The 26188-nt window shown below is 40.9% G+C and overlaps 1 protein-coding gene across 24 annotated transcripts in view; it reads right to left on the reverse strand.

Moving 5' to 3' along the window:
• NRXN1 (neurexin 1) overlaps nucleotides 1-26188 on the reverse strand; it is a 730807-nt gene that overhangs the window by 108863 nt on the left and 595756 nt on the right. For all 24 annotated transcript variants that reach the window (XM_055725490.1, XM_055725508.1, XM_055725507.1 and 21 more), the window contains one exon: nucleotides 18566-18737. In XM_055725490.1, the coding sequence (XP_055581465.1) occupies nucleotides 18566-18737 (172 nt within the window). The remainder of the gene's footprint in view (nucleotides 1-18565; nucleotides 18738-26188) is intronic.

Raw genomic sequence — 26188 nt, forward strand, 5'->3', positions numbered from 1 at the left:
AATAATACTCACATTATATACATGATCAATGGCAAATAGAAAACACTGTGCTCAGCTCTTATTTTAGATTTCTATTGGTCTGTAACCCCATGGGTATCCAGTATTCAGGTAGAAGCCATTAATAAGAAAGGTCTTATTAACTATGTGCAAGCCTCCTAATTAAGTTTAATCACACTGCAAGTTCTGAGGACGGAATAGGACAAACTGCCAAAAGGTCATTACTCGTATCATTGCATTTTATTGTAGTTAGTGAAAGGCTTTGGGGAATACTGTATATTTTTTCCATATATTATTACTGGACCATTTGCAACATGAAAAGTTATCTGAAACAATTTAAAAAATATATCTTCTGGGGTTAAATTCTGCTCTTGGTTATTTGATTTATACGACAAAATAGAGCTTGGCCTTCTGCTGTGATCACCAAAGCTACAGCAATTCAACTGCCCTAGAAGACCGGAGGCAATGCAGGGTGCAACGAGAATAATTTCATGCTCGTTACATGACCAGAAAGATAAAAAAGGTAAGGAATCCAAGGCAATCAGCATCAACCCTCATCAACAGCACACAAACTAAGACGACTGCAACTGCAAATATTAAAAACATTGATTTCACGTTCTTTCAGAAAGCATGAAAATGCTGGATTTAACCACCACTGTGCCCCAAAGCCCTGGACCACACAGGTGCTTTGTCACACTTGCTACATCTGCCAAGGTTGCACCAGCTCCTTCTCCTAGGGATGTGGATGAGTACACACAAGCCAATGGAAACAACGAAAGTGAGGTCATTATTTGTACAAGCCTTTGCCAAGCAGAAGAAACCAAATGCACTCATACAGATAGAAAATGGCATTTCAGAGATAAAAATCTGTTCTGTGTCAGCAGTGCAGCAAAAAAAGTAGCCTTTGGCCAAAGTGAGCTGCAGACTTTCAATTCTGTCTGAAAGTGGCATTTCAATTTGTGTATTTATGCCTTGCAGACATTTTACTATAAAAGAATAATCTATTTCAAATGAAAAGGTTTAAACTTGTACATATAGGGGTTTTTTAACACTTTTGGCAAGACATAGAAACAGAAACTGTAAATAATAGAAACAGATGCTCACTGAGATAAAAGCAGAGGAGTGCTTTAGGACTGCAGAACTATAATGAGCAGTCCACCACGCAACAGCATGCTGGCCGTGGGTAGACTCCCAGCAGTGATTTAGTTTTATCTGTTAAAGGGTGAAATAATCTGATTCCCTAATTATACATTTTTTTTTAAAAAAGGTTCACTAATATTTTCCATTTAAATTAATTTGTAATATGTAGCATGTCACTAGAACTTTTAATGAAACACAGCTCATTTTTTAAAATCTGCAGTGTGTTTCCAATTAGCTAAGTATTTTCCCCTTGTGATTATGTTTCACCTCAGGTTTTTGTCTAGTATAACTCTGACTGAGAATTTTTGTGAAACACTTCTATTTTGTTTTGAGATTCTGATTTTGAAGAATATTGAAACGTGCACTGCTTAAATGGTCTGGATTTCTATGCCCGAAACATCTATATTTTCCTTCTGTAATGACTTTAAGTAGTTTTCAAGGGAGGCAAAAGATGGTTAACATAACACATTTATCGCTTTCCTGAATCCTGTGCTTTCTGCCTTCTTGTATTCCCCATGTAAAAACGGGAGAAACACCCACTGCTGAATAAAGCCCCTGTGAGGGGGGGACCGGTGTGAGAAAGGCTGTTGGATGGAAAGGCCAGCTCAGTGCCCCCTGTTCTGCAAAAGCCCTTAAAGACACACTGAACATCAGCCACAGAAGCAATTCTCCGGTGCCTTGCTAAATCATGGCCTGAAAGGGCCTTTGAAGCTACGGACCTCTTGGATGTTTTCAGCTGATGGCTGCTGCCGAGGTAGCCTTGGGCAACTAGAAGAGAAAGCCACCCACTGCTGCCAGCTCTAGCACATATGGATCCAACGTGCACCAGCTAAAGCAAGATACCCCAGTCCCTTAAGCTCTTGCCCAGAACACTTTCATATGAGGATCCACAAAGTCAACAAGACCACGTTTTAGACTTGACTTCTACTTTGAAACACTTATGAAATGTTAAATGGGGAAAAGAACAACTTTTGAAAGAAAATAGCTCTGCTGGCACAATTTACACATCCACTTTTTCTCAGGAAACCACTTGACCTTTTAAAAACACACTGAAACCTACTATGTTGAGGAAATTTGATTACCATCTTTCCAGCTTTACAAATTCTAGTACCTTCTCTAACATGAAGCACTAATGCATTATTAAATCTAATGCAAGACGCTATTGAAATTATTCTTATTTTTAAATGATGGTACAGAGAATGATGAAGTATTAAATAAACGTCCAATTCTAAGCAGATAATACACGAACAGCTAAAACGTGTGGATAGCTTACTAATAAAATATTAATGCATTCTGGTTTAATAAACAATATTTCAAGATAAAATTCAGGACTCTAAGAAGGAAGGACTACATCAATCCATCAATCCACTGTCCACCTGCACCCATGGAAGTGCTGCCATGGAATCAACGGATCAGATGGGAAAAGGAAACCGCCTACTGCCCTTGACTTTATTAATAAGTGCACAGATTTGCCACTGCTTCTAAAGTAAAACACTAGAATTTCTAAACAAACTTTCATGGTTAAGGCTGAAGTAAATCCAATTAAGATTAAAATAAGTCTAACTGCTCGGCTGGATTGTTACCATCAATAAACCACAAGGCTAAAACCACATTTCTGACAAAGGCTGGAGTAACATCCCGTTTTGTTTTCTTAACAGAACATCCACGGTGCTCAAGCCAACAGAGTGATGGCAGATAAGGAAAAAGTACAGACAGCAGATTATTTCTGACAGCTCCTGCAACCTGGCTGATCTCTCCAGCTCAGCTGGACAAGCTGTTCGCAGGCTTACTCCATAGAACGCTCTGTAGCTAAAGTCAGCTGCTGGGAAAAATACATGTAACAAACTGTGAGATATCAGATAGCATGGCTAAGCAAGCGAGTAACGATCATTTTCCTAGCTACCAGGCCTCACAGATGTATAAATATACAGAGCTGAGAAAGAGAAAGATAAATGATACATTAGGATTGGGGTAATATTTTCATGATTCTCTTTCTGCTCTTTTGCAAGCAAATTCTCAGTTTAATGCAATAGGACTGCCACGTCTAAGGCATTATATAGCTGGTGTTTGGCACAGTAATGTTTCTGGATATAGAAATTATACCTGGAAAAATGTGGGGTTTTTTTCTGGTCCAACTTGGTTGATTCCTGGGAAGGTATAGCTATATTCACATAACAAACACAACACTACTATAGTGTTATTCTTATATTTGATAAAATATTCCTAATACAGACAGAGACCTGATCTGCAGGTCACTGGATAGGACTATTGACCCACTTGATCCTGTATTCAGCAATAAAACTATTCTTTGGTCAATTCATAACCTGTAACAGGCTCAGACAGGTCTTCCAAGAAAGTATCTTCTAATCTAATGACACACAGTGGAGGAAAATCTCTCGGCAGTGAATTCTAAGGCTCACTATTTAAATCATCAATTCCTGCCCGAATGTCTTCATTCTGGTTACTGCTTTCTAGGAACAGCTGAAGAGCGCTGTAAGCATCTATTGTTTTCTCCCCCTGAAAGCACTTATACTGTAATCAAGTCATCACAGTTTTCTTTCTGACACTGTAAATCTGTTGCACCGCTTTTGGGCTCTTTGTTACCCATGCACCAATTCTTTTGCCACCAAACCACAGACCTCAGACACAGACTTTGGTACCTGTTCCGGAGCTGGTTTCAACGTGCTGTAAAGGATGGTAAAATCCTCCCCACTTCTTATGTTTTAGCCTTTTGTGCCCACAAAGCAATTTCCATGAAGTCCTTTGTTACAGCATCATACAACGTTTCATACGGAGCAAGCTGGCAGATGAGGCCCCTGCAAGTGACTTGTCCAAATTACACATTTCCAGGACATTGTCTACGTTGCCATAATGTTCACTCCTTCCTCTTAGCCCCACACCTTGGCATTTAGTGCTGCTGCAGTGAAACAACTTTCTTTAAATTATCCTGGCTTCCCAAGTGATCATGTTCACACACCACATGTGCTCTACCCTCATTATTATTTACCGCTTTTTTTGGTCTTTATAACAATCATACATCATTAGCAATGACTTGATGCAGACTTCCAGGCCACTTATAAAAGCGTTGGGTATTTCCAAGCCTGGTACAAAACCCCACTGGCCACGGTTCCAGTCAATGAATGCTCCTCAGTGATAACAGTTTGTTGTATGCAATATTGAGCTTATTAGGTCAAGTTGACTAATGAAAAATTAACTATATTGACTGCTCGTCAATTCCATGAGGAGTCCCCAGCAGCTCTGGGACTGACAATGAGATGGGTGGCCGTGGTGTGCAGGCTCCCAAAGTCACTGCAACACCAAGTGCTGCAGTGCTGCACCTCTCTGGGTGGTAATTTTGCTCCTGAAGGATGGTTTATACACACAGGATACCTATGAGCACCAGAGGAGTTAAAAAGGGGAGTAGGAACCCTGAAACTGAGCCTGAAACTCTTCCGTGTTCAAACCCTTCAGGCGTACCTTATCCTGCCACAGCTTTTTGGAATCAACGGTGCAACCATAGCACTGTCTCTGGTCCCAGTTTGCATTTTAGTTCAGACAAAAACACAGAATAATTTGCGTGAGAGGGAGAACTACAGGACTAGGACCCTAAAGCTAGACGCTCAAGAATTCTTTGGCAGAAAATTCCTGTGAGGCAATTGATGAGAGCATATTTTCAAGACTTAGCCCTATGCCCAGACACAGTTAAACTTTTAGTACTGCTTGTTCTTTTGAAAAGAGCATATTTCTTCTTCTCTCTTTTGTACAACTGTAATTTTAGAATTTTAAACCAGTAGTCTATTAGCGCCTGTCAGTTCTGCAAAGCAGGAAAATCAAAACTGTCTCGGTATATACTTATCTCTGCCCATACTGTGTTTCATTCAGGCTTTCAATGTCCACTAAACTTGATGCTGTACCAGAAAGGCCACTTAACTCTTTAGAAAGACTCCACTGAGGCAAATAAACCATACACATCTCAATTAAACCAATCTGTAAAATTGTAATTTCCCTGCCTTTAATTCAGTTTAACTTCTGCCTCTAACAGGTTGAAATCAGGATGTTGTTCACAACGTTTTGTGTTTCTGATACAGCGATGGGTGTTCAATTTCTGCTTTAAATTTATTTGAAACTGTGTATACTACAGAATCTCACTCTTGTGAAGCTCATAAGGGTTCTAGGTCATATAAATCATACGAGCTTTTCAGTCTTTGTCAGATGGGTAGGATAGACTGCAAAAAAGACTCTCTGGTTTAGCTGCACCTTGCTAGGGCCAAGGTAGCTCTTCCAACACTCTTGGAACACTCAGAACTTATCTTAAAAGCACAATACAATACGACAGTCCTGTAGAACTGATTACAACCAAGCTGCCATCAATCTTAAACCCAAGTTATTAAAGAACCAGTTATTTTGACAGCATGGACGCCGCAGTTTCAAGATGTTTTCTTTTTTTAACCAAGAGGGCTTAAGACTGCAAAAAGCCAGCCACACTGCAGGATGGAGAGATGGGTGTACAGCTTCTCCCCCATGTTCACATGGTACAAAGAGAAGACAGAGTCTAAAGCATGTACATACTCATATGTTCAAGACAGCAATGATTTGTGTCCTCCTGGATACCTGGTTAACATGGTTCAGTCTCTTGAAAATATATCCAGGACGGAGCAGGTTGCCATTGTCCCTTCTGCAGTATGAATTATAGCGACTGCCTCTGAATTAGTTAGTTTAATGGAAGTTCTTGTCCTGAAGACATAAAGTACTATTCCGCTGTCACACCTCACAACACCAGTAAAATGCGTCTGGGGACACATACACAAATGTGCCCCAAATAAAAAAAAAATACCTCATCTTCCAAGAGCACCTAAACCACAATAGCGCTGCAGAGAAATTAATTTTGTTTTCCATATGATAGATTGTCTGGTTGGAAGGCTCAGCACTGCATTGATTTGTTCTGTCCTGAGAAAGGCTCCCACATTCAGACTGGCTGCAGGGCTGCCCCAGAAGCTAATGGAAACAAACTGCATTGCAGAAAGGAGACACGGCAGAAGCGTGCCATCCTACGCTGCTCGTGCTATCGTACTCTTCTCATGCTATTGAACTCTTCTCTTGCATGCCCCATCAGCCACCAGGAGCGTTAATACCAGTCTTAGGGCAAACGTGTATGCCCACCAAGGAAGGCACCTGAACAGTCACAACGGCACCTACTGAAGAGTTACACACAAGTAATTGTGCTGAATCGGCAGATATTGGCTTGGCTTAATGAGCAACCTGTGACGACGTCCTGTGTGATCTGGAATGAGACAGTCATGAACCCACCAGAGGGCAGGCCGAGAGGAAGGGGGCGTAAAGGAATCTGACCTTCAAGACTGCATTGACAGCATGGTCCTGCCACTGGGAAAGAGAAGGGTGACGACAACTTCTTTTAAGTTCTTTTAAGACACCGGTTCTCTCACAGATATCAGCATTGTATTGCTAAGGAAGCTACTAGGCGGTTAAAATCCCTTGGCAAGGAATTAAGATTAAATAATTTTCTTTTCCACCAATACCACGTTAATCCTAATGTTTCAACTTACCACGCTGGGTAAGCTGTGATACTGCAGGTTACGTGGAAAACATACACCGAACCAAACAAGTGTGCAAAAGTACCCTATGTACCGGCAGCCTCGCCTTTGGCGACCTGACTTTTACTGGGGCTGTGCGCAGCAGCTGGCTTTCCTGAAGAGGTAAACTGGGCCAGCTGTGACCCAGCTGCCACGTCCCATTCTGAGCTCCGTTTTCTCTCCCACCTTCCTCCTCTAACTGGAACCCCCACAGCTTGCGGTCCTGCTCAGCAATTCCATTTCCATAGCACTGTCCCTAACGATGGTAAGCAAGTACAGGCACCATCCTTTGCCACAGGACACAAAAAAAGAGCAGAGATCTGTTTCCTTCAGTATTTTAGAACCCCTTTTTCTGAATCACTGCTCATTTGACATTTTCGTTCTTCTTCTAAACTAGGTGCATTGTGCCACCTTGCCATATTTAACAGAAAGGTGTTACACCTTCTGTGATCAAGTAATGACAACTGTGCCACACGTTTTATCAAGATCTGAATTTAATTACAGGATCTATCAAGTCTAAGAAGAGATGAGCCTTTGTATTTCACCAGCATATCCAAGATGATAAATAAAGGAAAAAAGAAAATCTGTCTGCAGACTTAGAGAAGCATTATTATATAGCATTATCTGACAGAAAAACCTGATAAGCTGTCAAATTAAAAAGCTGATTTGGGAAACTTTGCTGAAACCACTTTTTGAAAAGAGACTTACTGTAGTGTCATGTTTGGGTATCACCTAGACTCTTTATTTAAAGACGACAGCAGGATAGAACAATTTCATAATCTCTCAAAGGGCAGCAGTGCTTTTTTTTTTTTTTAAAAAAAAAAGATTTTTCATTGACTTTGGATAAGCTGTAACACAGGCTTACCCAATGTGAAAATAAATCACCATTCTTGTTAACATCAATCTTTCACATGAACAATAAAATTATACTGAAACTGAGATCTAGATACAGGCTGAAAAATACCTTTAATCATAACCAGAGAGCAGTCAGAGCTGCATGAATCAGAAAAAGATGCAAGAAATCAGTGGTGCAATTACATGTTGGCAAAGGTAAGGCAGCATGCTGGCCTAGTTACATCCATCACTTAACTGTTGGTTTGTGGCTCGGTAACTAAGATAAATTTTTCATCTGTTTTGATTCCTGCTAAATTACTTTTGTGCCTCTTACTACCCTTTGGAGAACTTGCTGAAGTGAATTTCACAGATTTCATGGTCTTATTTGAATTCTTTATGCCATTATTTTACGTACTGCTATAATGCCTTCTTCTACTCATACTATAACTGAACATAATTGTCTGAATAAAAGTAGATATCAGCTCCTATAATACTCACTGAAGATTTTGTCCAGTTGAAATAAACAAAAAACAATGCTATTTTAGCTTTGATTTGAATGAATAATGAAAACAGCATAAAAAAGTTAATTGTAGGAAACATTTTTTTGATTGAGTGATCACGAGTTGACTCAAATTAATACAAGGACAACTAAAAATAAGTCTGTAGATCAGATCCTTGATTTCAAAAGCACAAAATTTGATAAACTGAAGGAAACCAGATTGTGTAATCAGTCTGAGGGGCTGGGCTCAGCCAGGAAGGAAGGACACTTGGAAGTTCTTTAAGGTAAAATGTTAAATATCTATCTCTATATGTATATATTTGGACTTGTACCTGCAAGATTAAAAATATACAAGGGGAGGCCTGCTAGGCTGAAGAACTACATTGTCATAGACTATATCACAGGAGATTGAAAACCCAGACTTGCTCAGCAAAGAAAACAGTGACTTTCAGAATTAGAAATAAATATAAAAGTAAAGTTGCCAAGACCAAAGCTCAAAGAATCTTTCAAAGAAAATAAATTTAAAAACCAGAGATTCTTAAGTGCTATAAACAAAAAGAGATTATGGAAAGAGGGGGAGTCACTTTGATGATGACCCAGGGGAGCAGACTGGATTGACTAACAGGAATGTGCCTATGAAAATAGGTCTCCACAGTTCAGAAGTAAGCAACATACATTTTCTTAATGAACCTGCAGTGTCAGAAGGTGAGGAAGATGATCTCTGCCTCAGAACTTAAAAGTAACAAGCTAGGAGTTTTTAAATACAGCTGTTAAACGGGGCATGCTACTTCTTGTATTAGAGAACAGAAAATACAATGATTTTACACAAGGAGAAAAAAGCCATCCAGTCAAACTAGTTAGGCTGACCTTAGCTGTACAGGGTGCTTTATAACAAATTCAAAAGGAAAGCATTAAAGACATGGAAGCGATTGGAAAATGAGATAAAATGCAAAACTTCACCAAATCATGTTATACTAATCTAATAGCTGTATTTGATAAGTTAACTGATTTTCTAGATGAGGGAAATGGAGTATATCTAATTTATCTGGATTTCAGTAAAGCATTTGATATGATGCCATATAGCAAATCATTGATTAACTGTGGAAAACATAGAGGAGTATAAAAATCGTGCTGTAAAGAGCAGAATAAAAAAAGACAAGGGGCAGCTTTGAACGTGGAATTTTTCCTCTCCTCCTTCCTCTCTCTCGTGTAGAGACCACAGTCCCTGATACCCTGCTTCTGTATCTACTGACAGGCTGCTGAATGCAAGGGCTGCTTGTATAAGATCACACTCAAGGTGCCCATCTTCCCAGGATGCAAGCTCCTTCCATGAACTAGCTGGTGCACTGGAATTGTCTTCTCCCTAGTACTTCCACTTCATCAAGATCTCTTCTTCAGCTTCTTGGTGAATCATTCACGCAGATGGTAACCAGTCATTGCTGGTTACGTTCAGACTGGCCAGTGTCAGCTATACCATATTCTGGCCCTCGTTGCTCCCCACTGTATTACCTCTATTTGCAAATTAAAAATCCTTAAGAGACAGTAGGTCAGTCACACGTTATCAAAGCTCTCCAAGTATTTTGGAGAGCTGATGCCATCTAGTTGAATGGCTGGAAGATCTACATGTGCTTAAGTCAAGCAGAGATGATAAACTAAATGCTAAGTTCTACCTAAACAAGACGAGCACCGTGGTGAATTCTGAAACTGCACTGGGCTGTGCCACAGGAGCTGTCACCGAGGCCGCTGCAGGTATGTAAGGAAAACCAGTGGGTTTCCCACAGGAAAACTACCAGGGTGGAACTCCTAGGAAAGTACCTGACATGAGTTCAGGACCAATCTTCGGTTTTTTCTTCACTGATCTTAGCATAAAATGTTGTCGCCGCAATGAAATCTGCAGGTGATACCAAACTGGATGCACTGGGGGTCTGCAGGTATCAGTCAATAGGAACTGAGTCCTGCTGAGTTAACAGAAGTGACACTGAAGCTCATACCACAAAGTGCAGCTCACACGCTTAACATATAGGACCGGTCACACCTTTTTTTTGCAGTAACTGGGATGTTATGAGGGAGAAATTATGATTAAAGATGTTTAATGGGTATACTAGTCAGCTGCAGCATGATGCTGAGCCATCCGGTTCTGAGGTATGAAAAGGGAATACAAGATCTTAGAATGCACCAGTGGCGCTGACTTTCAGCATCAACATTCATATGTCTTTACGCGAGGTCCTGGTGTTCTCACGGCTGCCCATTTCCAGCCGCACATGCTTTTGAAAAATGAATTCAAAATAAAAAAAGCATCAAAAGAAAGGATATTGTGACAAGCAGAGAAATGAGAAAACTGTTCTATGAAAAGACACGCAAGAACAAAGTGGAATGAAGTGGGAAGCGTTTGGACTGGAAAGTGAAAAGAAAATTCCTAAGGACAGGGGTTTTCTCCTAAGTTACTCTATAAGAGAAGCAACTTATGCAAAGAAGCAGGCGTGACCCAGGACATTTCTCTTTCTCATTCCTTAAGCTCTTCTATCACTGACATAACCTTTAAATGCACATGGGGGAAAAGGAAATGGGGGAAAAAACCCAAACAAAACCCAAACAAATCACTAGTCTTTTAGAAGGAAAGTGGGCCATTGATTTAAATAGTGTTTCATTTTATTTTCTTTAGCATTCTAAACCTTCTCAGAACTTGGTTTTTGACTGTAAATGAAAATAATTCAAGAGTTGTCTACAGCATTAAACCTTTGTCTTGAGCCAGTGCAATTAATTCAAAATATTTTCTAGAAAAGTTCAGAAAAGAAGTATAAAAGATCTCACCTGTGTGCCTGCCTTCATATATTAGCTTTTCTTTTACTGTTAGGATGCCTATCCAACAGAGCGAGTTGATTATTTAAACTTTGGGACAAAAATGAAGAATATTTTGATCAATTAGAATGTTGTTTAAGCTAGTGAAGATTTTATAAAATCTCTCACTCAAAAAAAAAAATGCAAATTAACTGCATAAAAGACTTTTTAATTTTTAAATGTTAGAAATGTAAAAATTTTAGGGGTTTAAATGTGTGTTAAAATATTTTTCTGTTGTTTTTTAAATAACTTTCATTTTTTTATTTTGTTTTTCATTCCTTGCCAAGGGAAGAATTTATTGTTTTTTAGATTCTTCATTCACTAATCTTTGTATTCTCTAGCAATCTTGACATCATCTTTAGTACAGCCAATATGTATGGTTTATAACTACTTTTTTTTTTTATATCAATGTTAATGAATATATTACTTATGGTTTAAACGATCATACCTCCATTGAAAAATCAATGGATTTATGCTGTTGATTTTCATTAGGTGGGAATTTGTGCCTCTGTTCTTAATCCAGCGCCTGATCCATGAAAAAAAACTTTAATTTTACCACCAGGGTTGTGTAATTTCTTCCTGAATATTTTCACATATTTAATTCTGTCAAAGACTTTGTGCAAATTAAAAAAAAAAAAAAAAAAGTATGTTCACTCATATTTCTGTCCCATTATCTCCTACCAAAACAGGGTAGGTCTAAATATCATAGTTACCAGCAGACATTCCCAGACATAGACTTCAGCAGAAACAGAACCCCAGGGAGATGTGGCTCCATGAGCACATGAAAGGCCATACAGAACACTGTTCAGTTTTACTTCCCAAATCTGGGAGGATGAGACATTACTCCATAACCAAGGAACTCCTGACTTAGCTGCTATTTTTCCCTTTCTCACTAATCCCATGGACTAAATATTTCAGACCCGCACCTATAACCTGATTTTATACATTGTCATTGTGTTCGCTTGCACCACATAATTCAGCTTCTATGTATTCCCAGATGGAAAGCTCCTGAGAAGTCCTCCTGTTCTTCCCAAACACTGCTATTTCCAATGGAAGCGTTACGAGATGTCCTTGTGTCACTGGCACTGCTAGCTTTTCACAGCAGGAAAATAACAATTTTTATTAAATTGTTATTTTATTTAAATAACATTAAAATAACAGTAAAATAAAATCAAACTCAGGAGGCATTGGGGCTGTACCAGTTTCACAGAAGCTTAATTGCTGTGAACAAAACTTAAGTATTTTCTCCTGCATTTCCCTCCTGGGCAGAAAGTCAGTCTTTATTTTGCCTTTGCAAGCCTTGCCCTCAGGTAACGAGGGACTGCTCCAAGCGTGCCAGCTTTGCAGCTCATCAGAAGAGGGTGTTCTATGTCCACCATCAGGACTGATTCATCACAGTGATGGACCTGAACGTAGGAGCCTCAAAACTCTGACCACAGCAAAGCAAAGCACACGAGGGAGATCCAAGATGTATTCTTTTATCCAAAGAAGGAAACAAGTGAGAAAAAAGCCTAAAGACTATGTGTTGCTGGACAAATAAATAAATGGGAGTCAGAAGGTTTGTATTATCTCAGCATGGCAAACAGCCTGGAAGTTCTGCGGCCGAATGGCAGCGGCCAGGGAGGTTTGAAAAATTACCCTATCGCAAATGCAAGTCAAGGCGAATAACCTTGACCATTATAATTTAACACAGATGCCTGGATAATAAGCTGTGTGTCCATTTTATCAGAATAATTTGAAGATGTGTTTGTGAAAGAATCTGAGATCTCTCCTGGCCACCAAGCAATGTCTGAGAAAGCAGATTCTCTTCACAAGTGGCTGTACAGGCTCGAATTTGGAAGCTGTTCTAAGCCAGTGGTATGCAAGTTACACAGCTGCTTGGATTGCTTGGGAAATACTAATCCAGTCCGGAGAAACAAATGCACTGACACAAACATCTCCTGCTAACTTAACAGTCACACAAAACCAAGACAAATGGATAGCGCTTATCCTAAATAGGATACATGATAATAGCTGGCTTTTAGCATTTATCTTAAAGTCAGGTGTATCCCATGAAAAGATGGCAGACGTTTTGTCTAAGTTCCGGAATACAGGAACCAAGAAAAGTATTTAAATGAGGTGCCCCCATCCCGGGAGTTCTGCAGTAACAGCCTTTAGCCCACAGATCCACAGCAAGTCCCTAAGCCAACACGTGTGCTCTCAGATGTTTAACCTTAGAAGATAAAGCAAAAAATCAATGCCCAGAACAGAATTACTCTGGATTATACCAAAGCCCTAAGAGCTTCTGCTGCCAACTGCCATACGGCAGAGGCACTCGGCACTAACCATAACGTCAGCCTCTGGTTTGATCTTCTGCCAACATACATGGACTCACACAGGTTCTTCTCTGGTGTGCATGCTCGACTGTAATTTATAGTCCCCCATCACAGAGACACATCTGTTCCAGTAGTCTGGCAGTGGTTTAGACAATCTCTTGTGTGTCAACAACGTGTGCAAGATGCTCGTGCTGTTAGATCTGGGTCTGTCAGACACATCCCTGACAACATCTGCTGACCCATGGGGTACGTGAGGACGGTTACAACTAAGTGATGTTTTTCCAAGGCTGACCAGAGATCTAGGGATGACTGGGAAGGCTTTGTTTTACATATTTGCCTACATCAAACTCCATCTTCCAGCCTGCTGCAGGGACCCGGGAACTGCTGAGTATTCACGGCAGTATGAACAGCTTTGAAACCATAGGCTAGTTGGCCAATATCTAACAGATCATCTCATATCCAGAAAATTCTGCATCAGTCTGATTTATGATGGAAGTCCTGAAGAGCAGGTTCCTGCTGGTAAAATGATTGGTTGCTCCATGTATTTTAAAAGAGTCAGCATCGGGCAAACTCCCTTTGACTGCAGAAAGTATTAGAGTTGTTCACAGAAAAGTGATTCTGAAAGTCCTTCACAATAAATGGTGATTATTGTGGCTTAGACAGTCATCTAGCTGGTTCTGATATACTTTCCCAGACTGGTAAAATGCACACCCTTTGCTACTAAGAAAGGAAAATTAGAGAATTGAGAAAATTGTTTTTCTCATTAAATAGGTATGGCTATGAGCACTGCTGTGAGATTTTATCCCCGCCCTCAACAGATTTTATTTGAATCAGATTTTCTTTCAGGTGAGGAAGAAAAGGTTGTTTCAAATAAAATTAAATGCTTTGTTCTCAGATTACCTAAATCCCCTATAAACACTGGGCAACGCTGACATGAAAAGTCAGGACATTTTATTTAGACAATACTGAAATTAATATTTTGACAGCACTAAACCCAATTTCCTATTATTTGGGGGTTTTCTTTGGACATAATTGTCAGTTCAGTTCTGCCCAAGTTAACATGTCCTTTGGTTTCCCATCAGAAATGCATTCTTAGCAAACCTAAATTTCAGTGTAGCTCACTACCTGACTGAAGCTACAAGAGCAGCCTCCTCACAGTAGTAGCTGGAGTTGCTGCTAATGGTTCCATCCCATCTCCGCAACAGCAGCCACCCAGTTGGGAAGGGCAATTACAACTAAGTTGTAAAGCAGGTAAGGTAAGCCATAAGGAGCAGAGAGGATCTGCATGGAAAACGGAGTCAGCCTACGGAGGAGGAAGTCTGGCTGCACAGTCAGCTGTTTTCTCATTCCTGGCGCACAGGATCGGAAATTAGGCTGCATCCAGGTAAGTTAATGGGAAATCACTATCCGGAAAAAAAAGCCAAGGTGAGATATTAAAGTTCTGTGGGAAGGTGCAGACGGATGATAATCATCCGTTTAAAGAGACATAACATTGAATTTAGTTAAGAAAGATGGACTATAGAAATCCAGTATGGCTCTGGGCATCTTAGCTATCAAAAACCTACAACATGCCACTGTCAACCACAGGGCTACCCACCAGCCACTGACACAGTGACGAGGTGGGAAACCAAGGCAAACATCTAATAAAGAGCAGAAACTGAAGTGTGCATCCTCATAGCTCTAGCACTGCACTCAGAGACACGGCAAGAGAGAAACTTTGGAGAAGGAAGCAAAAAAACCCACCACCGCCGACACTGATGGGAGTCTGGAAGAACATACGTACCTAAATCTAAACCTCTGCCTCTGAAAATCAGCCAAGCATTTCAGGACACTGGCATCTTCACATTTGTCTAGGACTAAACCACAGTTTTCCCCACTATACTCCAAAAAACAACCAGCACCTTTGCAACCACCCCCCTCTACCACTGGCCACCCCAACCTTGTTCCCTGGTACAGCTCTCTCATTTCACACGTACCCAGGTACAAACCGAAGCTGCAGCAGCCCAGAGAAAACATCGCAATCAGGGTCTAGTGGGATGGAGAATGATGTAAAAGAGAAACATGCCAGATCCTACTCGTCTTCCAGGGTCATTTCTGCATTTTATGCAGCTCTAGGATAAAACTCACAAAGCAGCTGTGGAAGCCTTTTGCAAGGTGTCCCCCTCTCTGACTGCCCGTAAAGCAATATTAGAGAGTCATGCACATGCAATTCTCCACCAGGTAGAAAACCCTTTGCAAGAGCACCGAATTCTGGGCCGCTCCTGGGTCCCAGGACTGAGTTCAGGCTCACTACTAATCCCACAATGACTTGTGGCAATCAGGGCCACAGGTCTTTTTCTAAAGATGCTTGCTTTGAGTATCAGGAGAGGTGCCCACAAAACCTCCGAGCGAGTGATGCAACACCAGCTGTTACTGGGCGCTGGGTGCCATTATCAGCAGCAGTTAGATGGGGCTGCAGGAAGGCTACACGGGCAACAAATCTGGAAATCCTGAGCCTCAGAAAATCTTCACCCAATATTCTGCGATGCCGATCACAAACAAGCACTCCAACCAGAAGTGTAATATGGAGTAAAATCTTTCCTCATAAAGAAAGGAGGATCAATCAGCTGGCACACTTTAGGCAACCAACTGATTTTTTTTAATATTAATTTAGTTTTGAAAAAAGGACATCCAGCATATTTGAGAATAGCAAATTTACTAATTAAGCTGCTAATCTTGTTTCTATTCTTTAAAACAAAAACAGAAGTGGGAAAGAGAAGGCTGTGCTTATGTGCAGTGGTGCAGCCACATTAAGAAATTATGCAGAAAGAAACAATTCAAAAACAGGCACAAAGCAAAAAAAAAAATCTTTCTAGCACTGAAATGAAAGCTAATGAGCCCTTGCTCATGCAAATAGGATCAAAATTGGTCCATATTGTACAACAGCAACGTGTCCTCCATCCAAAATAGGAGCAAAGTGCAAGTTTGCTGGCTCACTGGTGCTGCCAGGTAACTACTGCCAGTCCCTAAAACAGCAACAGCCATCGAAATGGGATGCAGCAGCATTTGCCAAACTGTGGTGTCTGGTATCTTTTAAGACGTGACTTTTAGAAATACCACTTTTAGAACTGGAACGGCCAGTGGCGGCTTTGAACCTGGTGCCATTATCTTCAGAGCAGTGTCAAGCTTGCTCAAAGGCAGCAGAGTCTTCAGGACAAGCCTGCATCTTCTCTAAAGGGTACCTCAAAACCAGCCCGTGAAGAAACGGGTGCTTAAAAAAGGGTTTAAATGAGTGCCAAACCCAACGGAGCAGCACGGAAGCCTCGGAGAAAGGTACGGCTGGGTGCTCTCATGCTGAGAAGGGAAAAGAGCCGAAAGGTGAAAAGGGGGAGGATGGATTTCAAAAGCGATTCTGTGGCATAGAGGAGCCATAAAATAGTACTAAAGGAAAGGCAGAGGGAATTCAAGGCCGACAGAAGTCTTGGAAGATCCAGCAATAAAGCACGCCGAGAGACTCTGCTCCACACCTGGTGAAGCAACTGAAAATGCCTTGAAATGCAGCTTGTGCACAGACTTCTAAAGGAAGCTCAAGAAGCTCCAATTTCTTGTTTTCCTTTTTCAAAGGAAACACCCACCCCTCCTTCCACTGCACTAATCCCACCCCAAGGAAAGCACTGTTTTCCAGAAGGATCTCCGTTCAGTATAAACAAGTTCTTTGTGCCGCCATCTGCAGAACTCAACTGCAGCTTGTCCTCCTTACAGCCACTTGGTATTTTCATGAATATGACATACAGAGAAGAAAAATATTTTCATGGTCATCATTTTAGGTAAAAATCAACAGAAACAAACAAAGAAAAAGAAAGCCATCCCAAACCTATTTTTTTCCTTTCTGCCACACAGGTCTGGACCACAAACTAAGACACACTCCTCCCCAGTTTCCAACATCTTATTCCAGCTACCATTTACCCAACACTGCAAAAGTTAGAAGACAAGGGGGATGTGGGGGAAACGGGAATATCTGACCCCATCACAGGACACATTTCATTCGCTATCCCCCTTCCCTTCAAGAATTTACCACCCCTAAGAGACGTGTCTAATTTAAAGCCATTAATTGTTCCTAACCACCAGAACTGTCACTCATTCATGAGTGCATTAGCACACAGGTGGGTTTTTTAACAAGTCCTGCTACACATAATTTCATTTGCAATGCATACTTTCATTTTTATTTTAAATTCTAAACTATTTCCAAGAAATTACCTGAAGGGTTATATTTCACCTATGAATTTTAAAAATTATTTTTATTTTTTAAAAAGATGGGTGAACAGCTGAACTACACAGCTCAAACACTACAGAAAAAAACCCCAAACAACCCAGCACCCTAAATGCTAATAACTAGTACAGGGAATGGCGTTTGTGTTCCTTATTAGTGAAACACACCCTCCCATCCCACTCCACCCCCAAAATGAAGAATTTTCTAATTTTAAGCAGATAAATCAGAACTGTCATTTATGAAATATCAGATATGCAAACCAGAATACCTTTCACTTACACCTCTGGATTTGCTGCCTTTTCTTTAATGAAATAAACACACAGACCAACTGGTAACAGGTAACATGCAGATTCGTAGGTTACCGTTAACAGCTCAGTAGTCCTAGTCAATAAGAAAGGGATTGCGTATCAGAAAAACCTGTTGCCTTTAAAAATGAATAAAATTAGTAACACAGTAATCCTCAGCGCATGGCATTTACATAAAATTAAATGTGGGCCCGATCAAGGCAACCCCGTATTCACACGAGCGGTCCTGTTCAAGGAAGCAGCATCACTTGCACAAAGGAGTATCCTGTAGTTTGCATTTTAAAGAAGGCATCTTAAGTTGGTCGGTTGGTTGAACAATTGATAACTTTTCCACCTGTTCGTCTGTGCCTGCTAGAACATTTCTGCTAAATTCATAAACTTCAGGCTGCTTTAATAACAACTTGTAATTAACAGAACACAGACAACCTTTTCCTCAGTGAACGTTTTACCCCATCACTTGGAGATCCATTTGAGAGTCACTTGACTGTGTAGCTTTTGTCAAAGCCTTTTTTTCCCCCCCTAAAACAATAATCCAGTAAAAACAAATGAAAACAAGAAACAAAATCACTACTTCATGCCTTGATAACTGTACTTTTCCACTTCCAGTAATAATTTTGCTTTAAAACTCACTTAGGAAATGCCATCATCATAAACTGCATATTGCTCAGGACTCTTTAACTACTTAATTAGCTACTAAAACACTGCGAAGGAGCTGATGCTGTAGTAGAAGAGAAGCAAAATGAGCCAAACTCCACACATCCCCCACCCTCTCACTCAGCGTTTGTGTAAGCCCTTACCTGCTGGGTAACGTTCGATAACTGGCCAGTTGTCCACCTGTAACGTGGCATTGCCACCACTTCTTGTGAAACGTACTACATGGTATTTTCCATCATTAATGATTGCGTTGATCTCTTCAATAGAGATGTCATCAGTTCCAACATTAAATTTAACTCCAATTTTTCCCTGGTGCTGCATATTAAAAAAAAAAAAAAAAAAAAAAAAAAAAAAAAAAAAGAGGAAGAAGAAAAAGAAGAACTAATTAAGAGCTGTTTTAACAAGAAATAGAGACAGTGTGTCATACAGGGAAAGGTTCCTAACAACATCTTCCCTCCTCTGATGGAACTTCTGAAGGCTTGCATGTGGCAGTGACAAGCCTCCTGACAGCTCAGTAAGTCTGGGACATCTCTTTGATGGCTAATTGATATTCCAAATGAGTTATTCCACCAAACTGAGCGTTCTCCTTTTCCAAGAGATTCAGACCAAGATGAGGAGCAGGGAAGGAGGAGAAACCCCCAGGTTTTCTTTCCTTATTCCCTCTCTCGCCTCCATGAGGATTCAACCCCATTTTTGCTTTTAGTCTTTCAGAAGGAAGAGCCTTGCAGTGTCACTTGGAAGAGGTCCAAGGATTTTCTGGCTATAAAACCCAAGGCCCAGCCCTGCACCTCCCCGCTCCACACCTCATCCATACTCTGCGTCATCACAACTGGTAACAGAAGAGCAAACCTTCTTTTTTCTAATGGACGGGTTTTTGCATCACATTGTAGTAGCTCCAAGTCATTAAGACAAGAACACACTAATTGACAACATGGACTCTCCTGGTCAGAGCCAGAGGAATTGAAAGGCATTTGTGACACAGGGACAACATCTTGTTTCTACTAAGGACCGAGACTAATTTATTTTTTTGCTGGGATTTTCCTTTAAACTCCCATGCCCAAGCGCACCTGGGGCCAAGGGGACTTCCCACGCACATTCATAGTCAGGGCCAAGGTTACAGATTTCCCAGATTACTCTGATCTGGCATGTTTTCCTTTTTATTGTCTTTTAATTATCAAGATGTTCACCCTAATATGACATTTGCATTTCAACCAAGTCCTTTAATGTCTATTAAAAGTTTAACTTAAGGGCTCTGTGATATTTTCTTTTCCTCCTATAAAGTCAATTCTATTACTGAGTAAGGATATTTATTAAATTGTGGAGAAAAAAAAAATGCACAGTATGAGATGAGGGGCTTGTGTGTCATAAGAGGCAATTCTACTTGAAATTTCATGGCATTGGTACTGGTATATCCTTCTTAAAAGTTTTTTTAAAAAAATAATCTTACAGTTTTTACTCTACCAGATGAAACACAACGATCACTCAGTCTTCCCAGAACCAGCTTCACCTCTCTCCATGCATCTTTTTTGTCTGCTCCCTCTTTCTCTGACTACCCTGGCACTGCTCCTGCGGGAAGTGCATCCCGCGGCTCCTCGCCTGTGGGAGTCTCCCAAGCGAAGAGCTCGGAGTTCTTCCACTGTATCGTATTGTCTTTTGAAATACCCGACTCCGTTTCCCAGCAGTGCCTGCGTATTCCAGTTACACAGCTAAGCAGCTGCTGAACACCTTTGGGAAAGTCTCTAAGCTTTTTGGCACTATCTTATCACCTCTTATGCTATGATCATTTTAAAAACAACAAAAGGACCATACCCTGCTGAGATTTGCAGAATGACTCTGAAAAGTATTTTTTCTTCGTCTTCTTTTTGCTTAAATCACATTCTAAACATCCCTCTTTGTTCTTTGCGGATTGTTTTCACATTTCTCTGTCGGCTGGTCCTACTTCCCCATGCCTACGGGGTGTCAATAAGGGATCCACCTCACCGAACACATCCTTCTTTTCCCCTTCATGTGAGCAATCTCCCAGATATCTTGGGAGAGTAACTGCAGCTCTATTTTTTTTGATTTATTTCTGGTTCTACTATGACTCAGAATAGATTTCACCCATTTTATCCCATGGATGCAGTAGCTTATTTTCTTCACCTGTTTCACCCACATGCTTACTGTCTTTATACAGAAATGTCTACAAAGAAATAGAACATTGTCCTGCCTCTGAAGCAATCTCCTTTTTTACTAATTTATGAAATGCAGAAAACCAGCATGTAATGATAATGGCATATGCCCCTTTCCACAGTACTTTCAAGAAATCAAAGGCTTTGAGGATTAAAAAAAGCTGATGCATTTTACAGCGATTCATAATTATACTATTCATAACCTACACTTTACATACCTGCTTTCCTGTTTGCTATATATATGTATAAAATTTTTTAGACCAAAAAATGACAAGGAAAAGAACCCACCTTTGAGCAAACAGGACAGGTGTAGGCAAAACGAAGTGGCATAAAAGCCAAATATATCAGCAGCTTTTCCAAAATAAGAGATTGTAATGCTGCAATGGTTACCAAAATACCATTTGTAAATGGCCAGGTATTAGCAAGTAAAATGAAAGCTTCAGAGACCTGAAGGCATACATTTAGCCTTCCTTGATATATTTTGATATATATATATACACATATATACACTTTCTAGTGAAAAAAACAAGTTTCTCTGACTTCCCTACATTTGTACAGAAGTACTGCGCACAGACACCAAGAATGCAGCTGCAATAGCAAAGAATATCACCTAAATATTTCATAACAGACTACACTGACAAACCTTAGCGCTATTTCTAATATATTTGTGTAGCTGAGAACATGAAAACCTCCATTTTTAAAGGATACATTTCATTTTTTCAGCACCTGTGGGCATTTATGTAACCTCCCATAAACCAAGGAAGCAAATCTGTGTTTCAGGTTTTGGTGTTCCTTATCATAACCATATTTAAGCCTGACTTCTAAACATCACGCTAAACATGACATGGACTACAAGCCCTCTAGAACTACAAAATAAATTACGATGCACAGCCCTGACAGCGCCTGGGCCCAGAGAGATGACGACACTACCACAAAGCAGTAAGTTGTGTGAATCAACCGAGTTGCAATAGGCGCCCCTGCATGCAGACGGCGGGTTTAAGCCCTTGCCATGCAGCAGTTTTTGACTCACTCCCCCCTCACTGCAAGATAACGTAAGTTACAGTATTTTTCATTTGTCACTGGTTAAGACGATGTGCGCCTATGGTTATTGTGGGTCAGCTGATGTGCAGTACCCCGCTGAGCTAACCTGATCTCAGCCCTGTGATGCTCAGCCTTATGGGCCTGTAGCACATTAGAAAGAACCACTTTGTATTTTTAGCCTCCTCTCTGGAGCAACTTGGTTGTGTGGAACGGGAAGCGACTGATAAAACTGAAACACACTAAATGATCATTTCTGCTCTGCCAGCCTCAGTTGCGTAGTGCAGTAGTAGAAATTTCCCTTTATCACTTGGTCATTCATAATGATCTTATTCTTCCTATCAGAAACAGCCTCAGACCAACGCAGAGTGAGAGGTTCTGTCTCCTGCACCCTGATGACAGGCACTACAGGAACGCCTGGGCATTACGAAGTACCACCACAGGTCAGCATCACTGTCGAGCGATGTTATCCTTGCCAGTGAGCTGAGGCAGCACAGCGTTCCAGGCTCACATTTTTAGGAGGTTATGTTTGCCCACTAGCAAAGATGCTCATTTCAGAGCTCCCCTGGTAAAAATCAGCTCTGTACGCAGGGCCTGTACGAGCCCACCGCGCCACTTACAGTTCTTTGCCTACGTTCCATTTTTTTCAATCACCCAGTTGTGGGAGAGCCTAGCAATGAAACCAATTCCTTTTCCTGCCGCGCCTTTAATCTAAAATGGGGAGGCCATAATAAGAGAGCGGAGACAAGACCGGAGATGGGAGAGCCCCCAATATTATTTTCAAGAGAGGCCAGAAGAGACGACACACCTTCAGGAGAGGAATGAAGCATGTCAAGAAGTAGCATAAACGTTTTTCTCTGTCTCTGGAAATTATTTTGAACTTCAAATCAGAAGCTGTCACGGAGGTGGCTGCAACTGTCACACCCCATCCCCATGCCCTGGGACAAAGCAGCACAGGGACCTCTGGTTCACCTACAGCCCATCTACTGACACTGAGCCCCAGCCAGCAGCTCTTCAGAAAAGCTACACTTTTGGTTTGGAGGTGCTTTGGCTGTGTAGGTCTCCTGTTTCTGAGGTCAGGGTGACTTTCTCTCCACAATACCCATGAAGGCAGATAAGCTCATCTGGTGTTACCTAAAGTACCCCTAGATGTTACTGCAACGTGCAACATTTTGCCTACGGTTTAACCTCTGCTGGGCAGCCACTTGTAGAAGCCCAGGCTCATAGGGTAAGGATAAACACGTTACCAGCTTCAAAGCAGTTGGATAAAAGCATGAGATGCATGTTTATCTCTAGCCCTACATTGCTAATATGCTCTGAAACACTGACATTGATGGCTCAGACAGTACAGCTGTGCGTGCATGCACATGTATGCACCAATCATTACAAAACATTTTGTCTTCCAAAGCACTGGCAGCTACTATTGTAATCTAGCAACTCCGGTGGAATGTTTTCAAGCATGTTTTATGAATTGTGTACACTAAATACTTCTACGTTGGCATTAACAAGCTTCTGATGAAGCACAGCGAATGCTGATGAACCCGAGAACCGAGCAAGAAATGTGAAATGCAAACCAAGCCAGCAGCTGACAGCGCGATTTGTTCCCTGTTGGACCTCAGTTCAGTGCTACCGATCTGCCAACTCCAAAAGCAGTAAAACCTTTGCTAGTATAAAATATATATGTCTCTCTCCAGAATAACGGTATTTTCTATAGTATCAGCAAGGTTTTACTGCTCTCTGTAGTAATAATTCTGGAATCAAACACAGGCGTATGCATATTTGGCACAAGAGTAGTTTTAGAAGAGACCACAGACAACCTAAGCTCATAATACTTACAACCTTTAAACACTTCCAAAGAAAAGTAATAATACTGTGACTCCCGCAGGTGAACAAATAGAAAGAAAAAAAATTCAAGCTTGCCACTTTGCATCTTATAGTGCCAGTCCCTGAGGCACAACGTGCTGGTGAATGTGATAACAAAGTCTTAGAACTAACTGATGGTTGGCTTTGATTTTTGTATTTTTGAGATTTATTAAGGAAGAGTGAGATCATTTTCACTCAAATGTAATCAGAGGCTAACACTCTATATTACAGAGATGTATGCAAAGCAATTGAAATAATTTCTGGTTTTCCAAATCCTGTAAGGAAACATGTATGTAAAATTAGTGGTTTGCTGCAGGAAGCGAGGGGAGGGATACATAATAATGGGCAGAAGATAGATTTGAACTCCAAGATTAATTGAGTAACTACGTTTTAATATTTTGGTTTTATAATCCATCACCATTTCTTATCATCATCTAGTCTCTTCCAGAGGAAATGTTTCCTGGGAAAGACACAGAAAATATAAAAAGTCTGGGAAGAGTCCTTCCACTGGAATAGAAAAGATGTAATCATTCACAGAAGTTAATATTCTGAATATGGGTTTTTAATTTCATACTCTTAGGATTAATGCCATTAACCTAACGTCATAAATTATTTTTTTAAATATTTTTCTTACTGTTCTTCTCTATGAGAGGTGCTTAAATATTAAACCTAATATTTACCAACAGTAATCAAATCTGTTTACTTTTTAGTCGACTGCAGGACAACCCACTACAGGAACAGGCACTCTCCCGTCATCCCTCACCACAAGTGCCTACAGTCAGGTTTTGTGTCCCTCCACGAATTCAGAAAGGTAACCATTTTCAGGGATGGATTACAGCCTTCAGTGTACCAGTGCCTGACATACTACAGAAAATGTAGAAGGGGCTTGAAAACTCCCTTGGAGACCGCTGCCAGCCTCAGGTGGGCACTTTGAGCGAGGAAGGAAAGATTTTTGCCAATGCCTGACAGGGTGCGTCCACCTGGTATTCAGTCTTTGACAGACTGGCATCTGACCGGCATTGAGCTGTCTGGTTTCTCTTTCTTTTCCCAAAAGCTGGAAACACACAGGTACTGTGGAGAAGCAGGGGGGAAGGCACAACAAACCAAGCTTCTCCTTTCCTAGATGCCTAGTGAGGAGATGGAGCTACTCCCAGTGTTCCTTCTCGACAGTTCTCACCGTTCATTTGCAACATCCCTGATATTTGCTTGTTTCTTAATTTCACAGCTCTGTAGACCTCTAGGTTATGAGAAAATCCCACTTTTCTTTTTAAACCAAGCGCCTGGTTCTGATAATTGGACAGAAAAGCTAAAAACCCAAAGCCTTGCAGGCTACTGCACTGGCGGGCTAATAGAAAGAACTGAAAATCATGTTAAATCCCATGATTTTAAACTAAACGCTTGATTTTTCTCAGCTGGAGGTTTGATTCTCTGCACAAGTGACACTGATTTAATTACCCTCGCATCAGCTCTCAACAGCATGCAGCAAAGTGGGTTTCCCTCAATCCAGTCCTCCAGCAGTTTTGGCTGCTTCGCCTTCCTCATTGGACCTGCTTCTGGAAAGATTTGTTCTCTTTTACTCGATTCTCAGCCTTCTGGTCCCCAAGGCAGTGGGGCTGGAGGGATAAATGGTCAATACTTGCTTCCAAAATGACTTTATCTGCAGCTGACTGGTCTTTTCGAGCCTCCAGTACACAGCATGTTTGCATTCAGGAAGTTTTTTCGTGACTTGAAGGATATCAATTACTTGGCTTGAGTGGTGGCTGTGGCCAAACATGACCCTTGGACTCCTGCAAGAAGTGCAGTCAGGGCTGTGGTACCTGTTTGCATGCCATCCTGGCATGAAAATGCTGCCTAACACTACGCTAAGCCACCATTCATGCTGTTCAGAGAGGAAAAATGTTGCCTGCAGAGCCACAACTGCTATCAGTATTCCCTGCAGAACCTGTGCATGCTCACCTCAGTGCAAACCCAAGCACACCTTTCTCTTGTACACCAAGATCCCTTCAGAGACAGTACAAGGCACTTGAAAAACAGATATATAATCACAAATACACAGCAACAGACCTTTTTCTCCACCCTTGATTTTGGGATCCTCAATCAGTTGTTCCATGGATTTTGTTAAAGAGAGATGGAGAGAGAACTTGCATCCTATTTTGCTCTCACGTTTTACTCAGAAGCTCTGTAAGATCATTTCATAAACCTTTAAATGACCCCAGTTTCATGCCATTAAGTTATCTAGATTTTCTAAATCAATACAGAAATAATAAAAATTCATTGTTCGCCAGATGCCCCTGGTTGACATATAAGAAATAGCACTGTCACTGTAACAGTATTATGTATGCAAATACATACAGATGCTACCAGAGCTATTGCTCTCTTAAATGTTGCTCTATAAAAATTAAGCAGCTTCTAGCCTTAAACCACTGACCCTTAAAAGAGGTAAGTGAAATATGGGCCCAGCATCACGCTAATTTATGAAGGAGGTGTACCTGGGAAAAAAGCTGCCTAAGTGGCTTACTAAGTGGAACAAGTGACACATGACTTAAACCAATTTTTTTTATATCACCAAATGCCATATGTGCCACCACAGAACAAAATGCCTGGAAAGAAGGCATTGCCGAGGCGTGTGCTGCCCCAGCATTTCAGGCGGGAACGAACTGATCCTTACGGCTCTGAAATAATGACTTCTATCGCTTT

This window comes from Falco cherrug, chromosome 13 (genome assembly GCF_023634085.1).
Source record: "Falco cherrug isolate bFalChe1 chromosome 13, bFalChe1.pri, whole genome shotgun sequence".
Taxonomy (NCBI): Eukaryota; Metazoa; Chordata; class Aves; order Falconiformes; family Falconidae; genus Falco; species Falco cherrug.